At 39.6% G+C, this 14,012-nt stretch overlaps 2 protein-coding genes across 30 annotated transcripts in view; both read left to right on the top strand.

Annotated features, from left to right (window-relative positions):
* The window catches only part of kmt2e (lysine (K)-specific methyltransferase 2E), a 57,881-nt gene extending 48,100 nt beyond the window's left edge, over positions 1-9,781 (top strand). For 15 of the 18 annotated variants that reach the window (XM_073947193.1, XM_073947190.1, XM_073947188.1 and 12 more), the window contains 10 exons: positions 741-1,067; positions 1,156-1,455; positions 2,680-2,833; positions 3,392-3,618; positions 4,985-5,041; positions 5,131-5,631; positions 5,929-6,155; positions 6,325-6,407; positions 7,416-7,498; positions 7,594-9,781. In XM_073947193.1, coding sequence (XP_073803294.1) covers positions 741-1,067; positions 1,156-1,455; positions 2,680-2,833; positions 3,392-3,618; positions 4,985-5,041; positions 5,131-5,631; positions 5,929-6,155; positions 6,325-6,407; positions 7,416-7,498; positions 7,594-8,637 — 3,003 coding nt within the window. In that variant the 3' untranslated portion in view covers positions 8,638-9,781. Of the gene's footprint in view, positions 1-740; positions 1,068-1,155; positions 1,948-2,080; positions 2,576-2,679; positions 2,834-3,391; positions 3,619-4,984; positions 5,042-5,130; positions 5,632-5,928; positions 6,156-6,324; positions 7,277-7,312; positions 7,499-7,593 lie in introns of those variants that run through there. The other 3 variants (XR_012402102.1, XR_012402101.1, XR_012402100.1) reach the window with 2 other exon arrangements.
* A 581-nt stretch (positions 9,782-10,362) lies between these two features.
* Positions 10,363-14,012, top strand: part of orc5 (origin recognition complex, subunit 5) — a 70,471-nt gene continuing 66,821 nt past the window's right edge. For all 12 annotated transcript variants that reach the window (XM_073945877.1, XM_073945884.1, XM_073945887.1 and 9 more), the window contains exon 1: positions 10,363-10,612. The gene's annotated coding sequence lies outside the window, so the exon portion shown is untranslated. The remainder of the gene's footprint in view (positions 10,613-14,012) is intronic.

Below are 14,012 nucleotides of genomic sequence, written 5' to 3'. Positions count from 1 at the left end.
GCTTAAACTTGCAGTTATTAATGAAAGGAGGACACAGGAACCGTTCTATCACTTTAATCATAAAATAAACTAGAAAACCAAAGTATGCATCTGGAGCATACACTTGCACAGCTCTCTGCATAGCCCATACTCATCTCTGCTAATAAAAAAGGCTGATTGATACCTCTGCTGTGCGCGTGGACATCTCAAAAATGTGACTACACTATGCAACGACGCATAGCACAAGCTCTGTGATTGGTTGTCTTGGTATTGCTAACAAGTGTGGGCAGGACAGAGAGCTGAGCAAACCCGTTGGAGCATTTACAAGTATCTAGCCCCTTGATGGAGATCCAGATGGAAATTTTTGTTTTGTGTTTACCTTATGATTAAAGTTGTTGCACATCCGCCGGTTCCAATAAGGTAGCATTCAGAAAACACCAGAATTGAATATGCCAAAATGGCTGTAGTGTTTGTGTTTGAAACAGTATGTATGGGTGTTTCCCGGTGTTAGGTTGCAGCTGGCATGGAATACGCCTCATAAAACAGTGGCAGTTCATTCTGCTGTGGCGACCCCTGAACAATAAAGGGTCTAAGACGAAAAGAAAATGATCAGTTTTGTTGTTATCTGATACTGCTCATTTATTTACAAACTGTTATGATTAAATTGTGTATTGAACATTTATTATCAATGTCTTCATTAAAATATCCATAAATAAATATCCCTAATTGTAATAACATATCATCATTGTTTTGATGTTTAGCCGCTGCTAGAGGTAGTAAAGGAGGAGCCTGGTCTGAAACCGGCGAAGGTGAGCCGTAACAAACAGAGAAAAAGCTTCTCCCGGAACCGGACGCACATAGGACAGCAGAGGCGGCGAGCACGAACTGTCAGCACCTGCTCCGACTTGCCCCCCAGTTCCCCTGGTGACACTTTAGAGCCCTTAATGGCAGAGACTCAAGATATAGAGATGCCTGTGGCCCCTGAAGCCGATGCTCCGCCAACGCAACCCCCTGAAACAAGCCCACCCCACAGTGGCTCACCAGCCCCAACATGCCGCAGTGGACAGAAGTACCCCAAAACTAAAAAGGTAGAATTCATCTGCGCTATCTTCCATATAACACACACCACAGCTGTTTGTTCTGAGTTATTAAATGGTGTTTTCTCTTTCATGACAGCACTTAGTGAGTGAGTGGATGGGTGTTGACAAACAGGAGCGGGTTGCGTCACGCACTCCGGAGCCTCCCCCTGAAAGGCCGTTGCGGATCAGTAGTGATCCTGAAGTCTTAGCCACACAACTGAACTCTTTACCGGGCATGTCCTGCAGCTCACACGTCTACAGCACGCCAAAACACTACGTCCGCTTTTCTTCTCCTTTCCTGGCCAACCGTAGTCCCAGTACTCCTGGAGTGCCCACGGGACGACGGCGCTCGAGAGAGATGCCTGAAACGCCAACTTCCACTGGCTCCTGCAAGAAGGTAAAATAATCGAATTATTCAGAAATGTTGTGAAGTATCATATTAATATTGTTCGTTAGTGATTGATTATATGATTTACATTTCAGACCAGACACACTTTTATTTTGCACTTACAGTTGAATTGAATTGCTGTTATTGGCATGGCATGTATAATACAAACCAAATTCCATGCGCTCTTCCAACACAGCAAACATGCGCACTAACTACAGTACATACAATCACTAATAAAATGGCACTGATGCATACTGTATTTTGCACAGTACATAAATAGAAGCATACTCATTATAAGCTTGGCAAATGACACATTGTCTAGTTTTCATATTCTAGTTAGCAACTTTTTTGGTCACGTATAGCATATATCATATAGCATATATAGCAAATGTCCTCAGTGTGCACATCTGACCAGTGAATCCAGCTTGTGTAATCTTTATTTTGAAGAAATGAACAATCTAATCAAACAAATTTAGCAATTGTAGTAAGTGTAGTGCAGTGGTCACCAAACTTGTTTCTGGAGGGTCAGTGTCCTGCAGATTTTAGCTCCAACCCTAATCAAACACACCTGAACAAGCTAATCAAGATCTTACTAGGTATACTTGAAACACCCAGGCAGGTGTGTTGAGGCAAGTTAGAGCTAAACCCTGCAGGGACACTGACCCTCCAGGGCCGAGATTTGTGACTCCTAGTGTAGTGGAATAAAAATAACTATTTTCCCAAGCATTTTTAAAGAAGGTAACACAAAGACTCTGAAGCTACCACTGAATACACAAAGTGTTTTTATTCTTCAGTTTGTTTTCATAACTTCCACATAGTTTAATCATCCATAGCATAGCCACTTGCTTGCTAGATAGTCAATATCTTTAAATCAGGCATGTCCAAGCTTGGTCCTGGAGGGCTGGTGTCCTGTAAAGTTTATACACAACTGGGCTAGCTAATCCAGGACCGACTTTGGACACCCCTGCTTTAAATAATCTTTTAAAAAAAGGGTTTTACATTAGTCAGTGTGCATCTCTAAAATGTTATCTGTAGCTTTGCATTTCACTAACCCCTTACATTTCAATGGATTCTGCCTGTCTTATCATTTGTTAACTAGAAAAATAAATCATTCTGAAAGTAAACTTCACGATAAAGTTTCTCTACATCTTTATTTTTATAACTGTGGTCTGAACTCTGCAGTTGTCTTCATATTATTGTGCTTTGTGTGAAAATTTACCTTGTTTTGTACAGCGCTGGCTAAAGCAGGCTTTAGAAGAAGAAGGTTCGACCAGCCCAGGTGGAGGACGACCTTTTCTGCTCATACCCAGTGAGAGTCCTCTCAGTCCCTCTATAAACGGCGAGTCCTGCAGCCCTCTACCCCTCAATGGAAGTTGCTCATTACCAGGTGAGTGGCCGTCCATATTCAGACAGGAAAGTTATAACATAAAGCTTGATGAAAGTAGTCCGCAATCTTACTCTGTCCATATTATTAGATTTTTTAATGTATTTGGGTTAACCGTTCTTGGGTGGCTTGCCAATGTATTAGATTAATACATAAAGTAAATAAAGCTGACCAAAGTTCATACGTGGAGAAGACTTTATTGATGACGGTGATTATTACAGTTCCTCAATGTTGATGTCAACTCGTCAGTCTTCAAGTAACTTAACCGAAAGTACTCTCTGTGAGACAGAACTTTATACTAGCCACAAACAAACCATTCTGTGTTTACTAAGCTCAGCAGGACCATCTTTAACAGATGTTTTACCTGTTGTTTTGCTTATATCCACTGAGAACTCAATTGGCTCTCACCTATCATTAAAGGGTCATTTAGTTCACTCCTATCATTTTGTAGGGGTTGAAGCACAGGTCACGCTCAGCATACAGAGAATTGATCACATCAGAGTTCATTCAATGTAAATACGACTGTACTAAAAGGCTCATAATCTTTCAATATGCTTGCAGAGTTGCCTACACCGTTGAAGAAGAGGCGCTTGTGTTCACTCGATCCCTGCATGTCGGAGACTTCCACCCCATATGGGTCTCCATGTGCCACGCCAACCCGAACAGAGTCAACAGAAGCACCGGGCACACCTTCGCTGCTAGCAACGCCTCCTCGACCTCGACCAGAGGAGCCCAGTACCGAGCCCTCGACACCCTTGCAGATGCCCAACCACCCTCTGTTACAGGAGGTCAGAGCTTTTCTGCATAGTTGTTGATGCCATATACAGTTTAAGGCAAACATTATTTTCCCTCCTGTGAACTTGTTTTCTTTTTTTATATATATAATAAAATATCTATCTTATTTACCATATTAGGAAGCCTACTGTGCTAGGTGTGCAATCTGACACAATGACACAAATCATAAAAAAATATAGCTTCTTTATTTGGGTCTCTTGCCATGACAAGATCTAAAACAGTAGGGATTAAATCTAAGGAAGTTTGTACAACTCTTTTTCGCTCCCCGGAGCATCTGATATGTACCTCACTCAAGACATGCGTTAGGGCTTTCCCTACCGTAAAACACACAAAACATGGATTGCTGTAAAATTCGTCAATGGCAGGGAAGCATTTTCCCTTGTTAACTGCAGACAAAGAGTTAAACAAAAAACATTTATCGCCTTGACATGCAACAAAATACCAGCCATTCATGCAAAGCACAAATAATATTTTTTTTATTCTGTCACATCCAACAGTCGTCATCCGTGAACCAATCTCCATCTGTGTTCCACTGCTCCGTTTGTTAGATGTTTGCTCCAGTTTTCTTTTGCAGTCTGAAGTGCGTCAAACACACAAAATGCCTAATTCGCGCAATAGGATGTCTAATCTTTTCTTTGCTTTGACTTCACATGTAAATCACTCGCGCTTCACCCGCGTCCGCTTACTGCACAAGCTGCCCCCCTTTTTTTTCCATGTAATGTTTGGATTGTGAGGACACAGGTGAGACGTCATTTTTCGAGAGACACTCAAATACATCCCATGCGCTGCGTATGCAACATCTAGAAGTCATGTAAAACAATTCATTGCAAACAGAAATTAATATAATTTGATTATATGTTTTGGAATTGGATGTTTTATAATATTATTTACATTATTTGTGTTTAAATTAAGAATTTCACAGGATCGCAAAATATGTGCGGCTTTTTGTTGATTTTTGTGTTGGTTTCAGCGATTGCGGACTTGTGGAAAACTAAGGGGTCTGATTATGTAAAAAAAAAACATGTTGAAAATAAACCTCCATTAAACAATTTAGAAAATATTTAAAAATCAATAAAAACATTCACAGGAGGACTAATACATTTTACTTTAACTTGAACATGTATGGGATTTTGTAGAATTATTTTGTTTTGGCATTTAATTAAATGGATCCCCAGAATATTGAAAAGAAGCCTAGTGGGCTTTTAATAGTTCGTTGAACTGCCATAAGGGGGTGCTAATACTTTATCGAAGCATGCATTATTATAATCAGCAGCAGTAATCTTAAAATTAGTTTGATTTGCAGCAGTCTTTTGGCAAAAGGCAACAAAATGATGAATAAACATCTCTGTAAATCCACAGAGTGAATCGTCAATGGACAGTTCTCCAGATGGCAGCCGGAGGCCCAGTACACAAGATGTGCGTTCACCATCTAAGTATCCTGCTACAGGGGTGTTTTGTTGCAGTTTTCATGATCACATCTAACGCATCTTGTTTTCTTTTGTCAGGTTGAGCGACCTCCTTCGCTGCTGGCATCTCCCAGCGTGAGAAATGTGAGCTCTGATACGGCTCCACAGGAGTCTAGTAAATCTATGGGGTCTCTGAGTCCTCAGCCCTCCCACACGGAGCCCCAGGATGCCGCAGTGGATGAAGGCATGGAGGTTGATGCTGCTGCTGCTGTTACTTCTGCTGCTGGTGGTGGTGGTGGTTCAGAAGCATCAACATCAGCTCCTGAAACGCCAGTCTCCTCTTACCCTCCATGGATGAAGAGTCCAGAGCGGGGCGGCATCTCTTTTTCCCCAGTGAATTCAAATCTGAGAGACCTCACTCCTTCACACACCCTGGAGATGGGGGCGTACAGGCCGGATTCAACCTCCAGTGGCCCTTTTAGTGAAGCCGCACCCTTCTTTTCTTGCAATGAGGAGAGCAGTGGTGTGACCTTTACCCGCTCGCTAAGTGGAGATGGCACAGGGGAGGGAAGCACTGCAAAAAACCCACAGAAGAAAAAGGTGTGTTTTATAGTATCTGCCCAACATCTGTAACACTTTAGTCATAATTTACTCTATTAACTACTGGATTATTTCCTGCTTATTATTAAGATATTAAAAGTTTATTAGAAATTATAAAGTTAGATCTCATTAATTTTAACGAACTATTCATAATCAGCTTATTAGTAGTCATAGTTTATGTTTTAAGTAACGGTTCACTTTTAACAAACCATTATGTTTCTGAAACTACTTAAAAACATAATAATTATAATTGTATTTTGACACAAATGTATAACGTTTTTTAATATGTGTTGTTAGGTCTCTCTGTTGGAGTACAGAAAGCGTCAGCGTGAGGCACGGCGGAGCGGCTCCAAAGGCGAGTGTAGCTCCCCTGTTTCCACAGCACCACCAGTAGACGTGTTCCCTGTGGCGGTGGAAATGGCTGTTGATCCTCCTGCTCCTGCAGCAACACCGACCCCCAGGACCCCGCAGCCTAGTGAGGATCCAGACGCCCCTCAGGGGGAGAGAGATGGAGAAGGCCAGTGGTAAGTCCTGAAGTATATCATGTTAAACGAGGTTGTCAGTTTTTATGTAAACTTCATTTGACTGCTCAAGTTTTATTGTACGTGCTGGTTTGATGGCCAGTTGAAACCAATTTTTGCATTGCAAATTGTAACATTTAAGCATGTTTAGTAAGTTTCTTTTTATTTACAGGACATCTTCCACATCAGTAGAGCAGGCCAGGGAGCGGGGCTACCACAGGGCCTTATTGCTGAGTGATCATCGCAAAGATACAGGTAAGGAAACCCTAGAAAGATTAGAAGTAATTTTGTTTGTTTGTTTAAATTCTTGAATTTGTATCCGTCATATAAATGTATGCTTCTGGTAGTGGGAAAAATATATATGCTAGGCATCTGACGGTATAAAATGTTCTTGTTGCGATTAATTGATGTAGCTTTTATCACAATTTAAGATATTTATCATTCCTAAGATTACTTTAACAGGTATAATAACAATAAAGTACTTGGTGTATTGCTTTATTCAAACAAATTCACAAAAGTATGATACAGTACAGTTGGTCAGTGTTTCTCAACCATGTTCCTGGAGATCTGCACATTTTCTGCACAAATGTCTCATTTAACCAAACACAACTGATTCAGATCATCAGCTCATTAACAAAGACTGAAACACCTGTAATGGCTATGACAGACAAAGGAGACATCCAAAACATGTAGTGTTGGTGGTCCTCTGGGAATGTGGTTAAGAAACACTGCAATAGGTAACTTTTTACAATAGACTCAGTAGTAAACGTTAGTAAAAACATTAAAATCAACAGTGAAATGGACTTATTTTAATTGAAAAATAAATGACCTGTTAAGTCTTCCAGCAGTTGGTGCTGTGATGAACAACCACTGTAAATACACTTCAATTTGAATAATCTTAAAAGACACTATAAATATGTATTGAATAATTAATTATTCATGGTATTTATAAGTATCTATGATATCAAAATTGTGCATATTCAGTATCACAATATATTGAATTACTGAATATTGGCACATGCTTAAATATGTACTATGTCCAGTTCTGCTCCTGGAGGACCATATTTTTATGTTGTCCTGTATTCCTAATTAAACAAGCTTACACGGCTGAATTCTGTTATCAAGTAGCCCTCCAGGTGCAGGACTCAACCCCCCTGGAGTCATTCCAAATAAGTGGTGAAACCATGGATATATTAAAATGCGTGGGAACCTGATAAGGTCTTCTGTATTATTATTTTTTTAATTAACCTGTCTACTTTTCAGATGGTGGAGAGTCAGAAGGTGGTGATTCCCAAGTGAAGGACTGTTCTTCTCCCAAGAGCTGCAAGAGCCCCTCGACACATGCAGTAAGAGAACCTTCTCTCTGTCTACCCTGACAACTGATAACTGATAACTCAACCAGCAAGTTCCCATTATAAACTTCTTCTTCTTGTATTTACAGCCTTGTTCTCCAGCAGCCCAGGCTGTGTCTCGGCCATCAAAGGATGAAGATGAAGCACAGACTCGTGGTCCTGCTCAGCCTCAGGCAGTGTCCGTCCAGCCGTCCAGCGCTAAGACTCCCAGCTCAAAACCAGCTGCTCTGACGCCCAGCAAGCTCCACTGTGGGCCCTCAGGCGCCTCTCAGAGTCACTACGCGGGACCTTCGCTCATGCACTCTCCCAAAGCGCAACCCCAAGGATCACCTTTCCGTGGCCAGCGAGCCTTTCTGACAGCTCAGCCTCAGAACCAGCCTCAACCACAAGCTACATCTGGCCCTGCAACTTTCCCTCAGTATAACCCTCAAAATGCACCTCCACCTCCGCCCCCTCCTCCCCCAGCTCCACCTACATCTGCTCCTTACTTCCCCACCCAGCCTACTGCTGCTGCTGCTCCCTTTCCTGCATTTAAGCCCACCGTAGCCTCGCCCTTTCCTCCTGGTTCCCAGCCTCTACTTCAGACCCATCATGCACTGCATTACCAAAGCAGTGCTGCTCCTCCTCCTCCACCTCCTCCTCCCCCTCCCCACCCGCAGCCTGGCCCCACCTTACTGCATGTCAATCTGCAACCTCCTTCACTGCAGCAGCATCAGCTCCTGCTGAGCTCCGCCCCACCTCCGCCTCCTCCTCCACCTCCTCAGACACAGAGTTCCCAGCAGCCCCCGCCTAACTCCGGCACGCTCCTGTCAATCAAACAAGGACCACACCCACCCCTTCCACCCCCTCCTCCAGCTCCCTCCACTAACGCACCACCGCACCCGTTCCAAAACATCAGTGGCTTTCAAACCACTCTACTCCACCAGTCTGCACCAGCCAACCCCTCAGTAACCGCATCTACTTATCAACAAACTGTATTACCCCCTCCTCCTCCACCTCCCCCCCAACAAACTCCTCCCACACAGACCCCGCCCAATCCGAGCATCCCTCAGATCGCAGGTGGCAATCGAGGACCCGCTCCTTCCTCCGCCTCTTTCCACACCACCGGATACTTGGGCACAGGATGGCACTGACCACACCCACCAAAACCCCGCCCTCCAGACGGACTCTCTCAGAGAGGGGGCGGAGCTACATCTTGTAACATACAGCACCACTGTAAATATTTTCTATGTACCTTTTCACAAAGGCTAATGTAACCTGGTGGGGGTACATTTTAAGAAGAAAATGAGGACTGTAACAGAGTAGACTGTGTGTAAAAGATGATGGTTAATGAACCCTGGTGCTCATCACAGTCCCCCACACCTCCCGTCACAACCTCGTACTGCCATCCTGTCTTTTCCAGACGTCTTTTTTTACTTTGAATGTTTTTATTCATTTTAATCGCACCTTTCCGCCGTCTTTTCCTGTTTTGTCCTCCCAGCGCAATGGGACATTCCAGTTTCTTCCCTACCGTTTCCTAATCTCCCCCTGTTTTTTCACTCATCAGTTATTTGTTTTATCTAGGCGCTCATTATATAGCAAAAAGGTTTTGTATAGAGAAAAAATACAGAATCATTATTTTTTTTATTCCTTCATGTAAGAGAAATATCTGTGCACCGCTGCAGAGAAATCCAGAGGAGACCTTTCCGATAGGCCGCTTCACTGCCCCAGGAGACTGCACTTGTGTGAATGAGCGAGTCTGTGTGCATGAGTGTCTGTTTTTACGCGGAAGGGAGCGTGAATGCTTGTGTGCCACCCGCATCCGTGCGCATATTTATAGTGCGAGCGAGAGGCGGATGGCAAATAAGGCGCAGACAGATATGCGTGCTGTTCTCTGTGGCAGCTTCAGAAAGAGAGGTCCTTCCTGTAGGGGGTAAGCGGTTTATTTTTGAATATCAATGGTTATTTGTAGAAAGTGTAATTTAATGTATAGGTGGTTACTCCAGCTTTCTCCAGAAACAGTTGTAAATATTGGCTTCTTTTCTTTTCTATGCTTGTATAATTGGCTCCCATCCCCATTTTGGAATATGGTTGTAAATACAAGCGCTCTTGACGAAAAACGCTGAATGTTTCTGTGACTGTAGCACTATTTTTATTTCCTCCTCTCTGGTTTATTTTTTTTACTGTTTGTGTGTGAGTGTATGTGTGTGTGAAGGACAGAGGCTCACAGACACAGCACTGGTTGGCTATTTTCATGGTTCATTATAATAAATCACTGTAATGACAGTTTTATACCAACTCAATCGTCTTGCTTTTTATTCTGGGGAGGGAAATGGGATGTTTTTACAATTGTATGTTCATAATGGGATGTTTTTACAATTGTATGTTCATAATAGGAGTTTTCTTTCACAGTGAAGAGATGCTGCATTGATGGTTTGAAGATTAAGGTTTCTGAACATTGACCACTTGTTTGCCAGTAAAAAAATATAAACTTAAAATTGCCTATTATGTTAATATCTGGTGATATACTTCAAGGAAAATGTTTATGCTTCGATAAAACAATGGATGAAAGCAGTTATGTGTTAAGACGATATCAAGCCCAGGATCCTAACACAAATGACAACAAAGGAAGTGATGTTATGATGGGGAAAGGTGAGTTTGAGATACATAAAGTATGTTACAGACATTGTATGCTTCCAAATAACAGACTTTATCTGTTGTCAGGCTAAGATTGAAGACTGAGCAGCTATCAGGTCAGTAACATTCGATAGATTTTAGTACAAACCTGTGTAAAACACTAGCCTCTTCTACTCCAGTCCTGGAGACCCTGATTGGCTGGTGCAGGTGTGATTAATTATAGGGTTCGTACGGTTATGGAAAGAAGAGTTTTGACATGGCGTTTTCCTGGCCTGGGAAGTATTGGAAAAACAATCAAGTTTTTCAAAATTTGTAGAAATTTGTTTATCAAACAGTCGTATAGTTATAGTATATTTTAATTAATTATTATATTATTCTCTTCACGCGACGCTCTGAGTTAAACCGACTACTCGGTTTCAGCTGCTCCTCTCCTTCGTCGTTATTCATCGACAAAGCAACCTTTTGAGTGCCGTGTCCAGAAACTATACTAAGGTAAGATATTACGGTCACTAAAGGCTAATTTGTACAGTTCTTGTAACACAAGGAAAGTTTTTATTTTGTACATTTTGTATACATGGAGATAGCCGTCTAGCTTTGCAGGCGGTTAACGCGAGTGTTCTTATTTATTTTAGTAAAGTAACTCAATGCTAATGACAAACATTCCATGATAAAAAGAGTTTCTCCCAAAAACTGAAGCCCTTAAGTTTGTGTGTGTATGTGTGTGTGTAGGCTTTTATTTAACAGCACTGTTTAATAGTCTCAAATAACGTTACCTCTGTCAATGTTTTTAAAGTTTTATTTGATTTAGCAGTCACACAAGTGTCAATTTCACATCTGTCAGATCCATAACGAAACTTTTCCCTCATAAAATCATATATATATATATATATATATATATATATATATATATATATATATATATATATATATATTTTTTTTTTTTTTTTTTGTGAGCCAACTCATACCTTTGATTGGCGTTGTTTCTTTTGGGTTGTGCAGTAGTTGCAAGTATATGTTGTATACTGTAATCTCATTAACTTTTTGTCACATTCATAACGCATGTGTAATTTGTAAATGTGTTTACAGATGGATATTTTTCTGATCCTAAATCTCTGTGTTCAGTTGTTTTGAAAAATATAAAGAGAGGTTTCAATATAATGTTTACACACTTTCTATGTTAATTTATGTTGGGAGATTTTATTGCAAATGTCACATCCATAATGCTGGAATTGCTTAATTATCTGCTTCATGACTGTCTCCTTATTTTCAGAAACTGATTAGGAAAATTTATCAAAGCAGAGATTGTGTAACGTTATTATTAGGATCATGTAACCTATTGAAATCGCTGGCTTTTAAAAACACGTTTACAAGAGAATGTATTTCTAAATGATATACGCTCCCTCGGCAAAAAATACAATCGGGTTATTTGCTATATGGACTACTTATAATTTGTAATCAAGCATTTGTAATATATGATTTTCAAAATAACCCTAAAAACGTTTTCAAATATCCTTACATGTGGTTAAAGCTGACAGTACTGTTCGAGTGTGTGGCGCCATCTAGCGGATCTCCTGAGCGCACAGCACTCCATTACTCCTCAGTTAATTTATTTGCGAGACATTGATTTTCAGAAGATAGTTGCTTAAATAGTATTTAGCTTTCTTTCAGTGTTTATTTGTGATTATTTATTTTTTTGTCATTTATTTTCTTATAAGTATTTAAATATTTTGTGTAAAAAAATTACTATCAAGGGCAGGGTTAGTTGTGTTGCTACTTTGAGGTGTTTGGCAGATCACACGCTCATTATTTAATCTACCAATGATGTGTAAGCAATTTCTAAATAAATTTGACACGGATATAAAATTAAATACAAACTAAATAGGTTCAAGTACCTTACAATGTGCTGTAATAAATTTGAATGTGCATTTCTTATGTACATAGATGTTACATAAAACATTGGGTCACATTTAGATTATTGAAAACTCCACAAGTGATAAATACAAGATTAAAGAGTTTGTTCACTAGTTTATGCTATTATTTACTAACTCTTATGTCAGCCCAACCCCCTGAGACCTTTGCTTGTTTTCAAAATACAATATATTTTAGGTGAAATAATAGACGGGAGGCTTCTTATTTCATTCAAAGTCCAGAAAGGTACCAAAAAGCATCCACAGAACAGACCACATGCCTTAAATTGTTCAATCAGAATATTATCAAGTTATTAAGAGAATACTTTTGTGTGCATTTAAAACAAAAATAATGACTTTATTCAAGTTTCTTCTCCTCAGTGTCAGTATAAGGCATGCATATAGGGCCCATACACTACTTGCTCTGTTTGAAATAAAGCTCAGGCACATCTGAGCTAAAAAGTCAGAGCTGAAGCCAAGCATAACATGTGAATGTGCACCCTATACTGACACTGAGGAGAAGATTCATTCATTCATTCATCTTGTATGTGTTCTTTAGAAGAGTCTACTTGCATTGTGATGATATTATATTGTCATTCTGGCATTATATAGTAATAAAGGGCATAAAATGGTCTTAAAATGACAATAATATTATTTATTGCAATATATTTTGGTGCAATATATCGTACAACAAAACATAGATACCGTGACAGGCATAGTCAGATGCATTTGATTGTTTTTTTCTGTGATACAGTGCTTAGCTTATTTGTATCTATTTCTGAGTGAATATAGGCTGTATTTTGGTGCATTTAAGCAAAACAGATGAATTTAATTAAACCCATATTTATTAAACTAATATTTTAATCCCTAAACATATTTAGAAATTGAAAGATAAAAACAATTAAATTCAAGCAAAATATTGCAAACATAAATTACAACCTACAAAATTTCAACCAAATTTTCCAATTTTTCTGCTTCTCTTGATTTTGCCTCTTTTTTAATGTGTATTTAATATTTTCCTGTAACACAAATTAGGGTATACTAGTTTTTGGACCTTTATAAAAGTTATTTCGTTAGATAAGCTCCAGATTTGGCTTCAGTACTGACTAATCTAATGTATATGCACAAATATAAAAGTGTAAAGCTTGCTAATAAAAATACGAACTTCAAAGATAGATTTGTAAGGGGTGTACTTATATATGCTGAGCACTGTATAACACCTAAACAAAATATTCATACTTCGCTGCATTGTACCAATATGGATCCGTAGTAAATTGACTGATCATCTTAATTTTATTCACTTGCTCCTATAAACCATGTTACATAGTTTTGATCTTATAGAGCAGAGATGCCCAAACTAGGGCTTGCAGGCCAAAGTTGGCCCATGATTTACCTTTGATTTGGCCTGCCACCCCGTCTGAGCAGAGAAGAAGAACGATGAGGTTGGTTTAAAGTAGGGATGCCCAAACTTTTTCTAATGAGGGGCCAAAAACTTAACTTTATTGAGGGTGTACATTATAAAATGTATTTTTGTACATTTTATAATGTACATCTTACAATAAAAACATGAACAATCCCACTTATAATGCTAAAAAATACACTTCGCCTTGATTCGCTTGCTGATGTCTTTTGTAATCTTTGTTATCCATCAAGTGACTGTATTTTTATTTATTTTTTAATCTGATTCATTCTCAACATTTAATTGAAGCATTTAATTTCCGTTTGCTTTTTGTAGCTTAACAGTTAAAAAACTGTTATGTTAAAATTAAAATGGCAATCTCTGTTAAAGGCATTCCCTCAAAAATTCCCCATCATTGTCCCTCTATTCTCAGATGGGACGGAGGGCCAAATCAAAGGGGCCTTAGTTTGGCCATCTCTGGTTTAGAGATTGTCATTTCAAATCTAACGTAACCTTTTGTTATTATTATTATTATTGTTAAAAGCTAACTAAAATTAAATGCTTTAATTAAATATTGTTATTTAAT

The sequence above is a fragment of the Danio rerio genome, chromosome 4 (assembly GCF_049306965.1).
Source record: "Danio rerio strain Tuebingen ecotype United States chromosome 4, GRCz12tu, whole genome shotgun sequence".
Lineage (NCBI taxonomy): Eukaryota > Metazoa > Chordata > Actinopteri > Cypriniformes > Danionidae > Danio > Danio rerio.
This window is presented reverse-complemented; position numbering and strand designations above follow the sequence as displayed.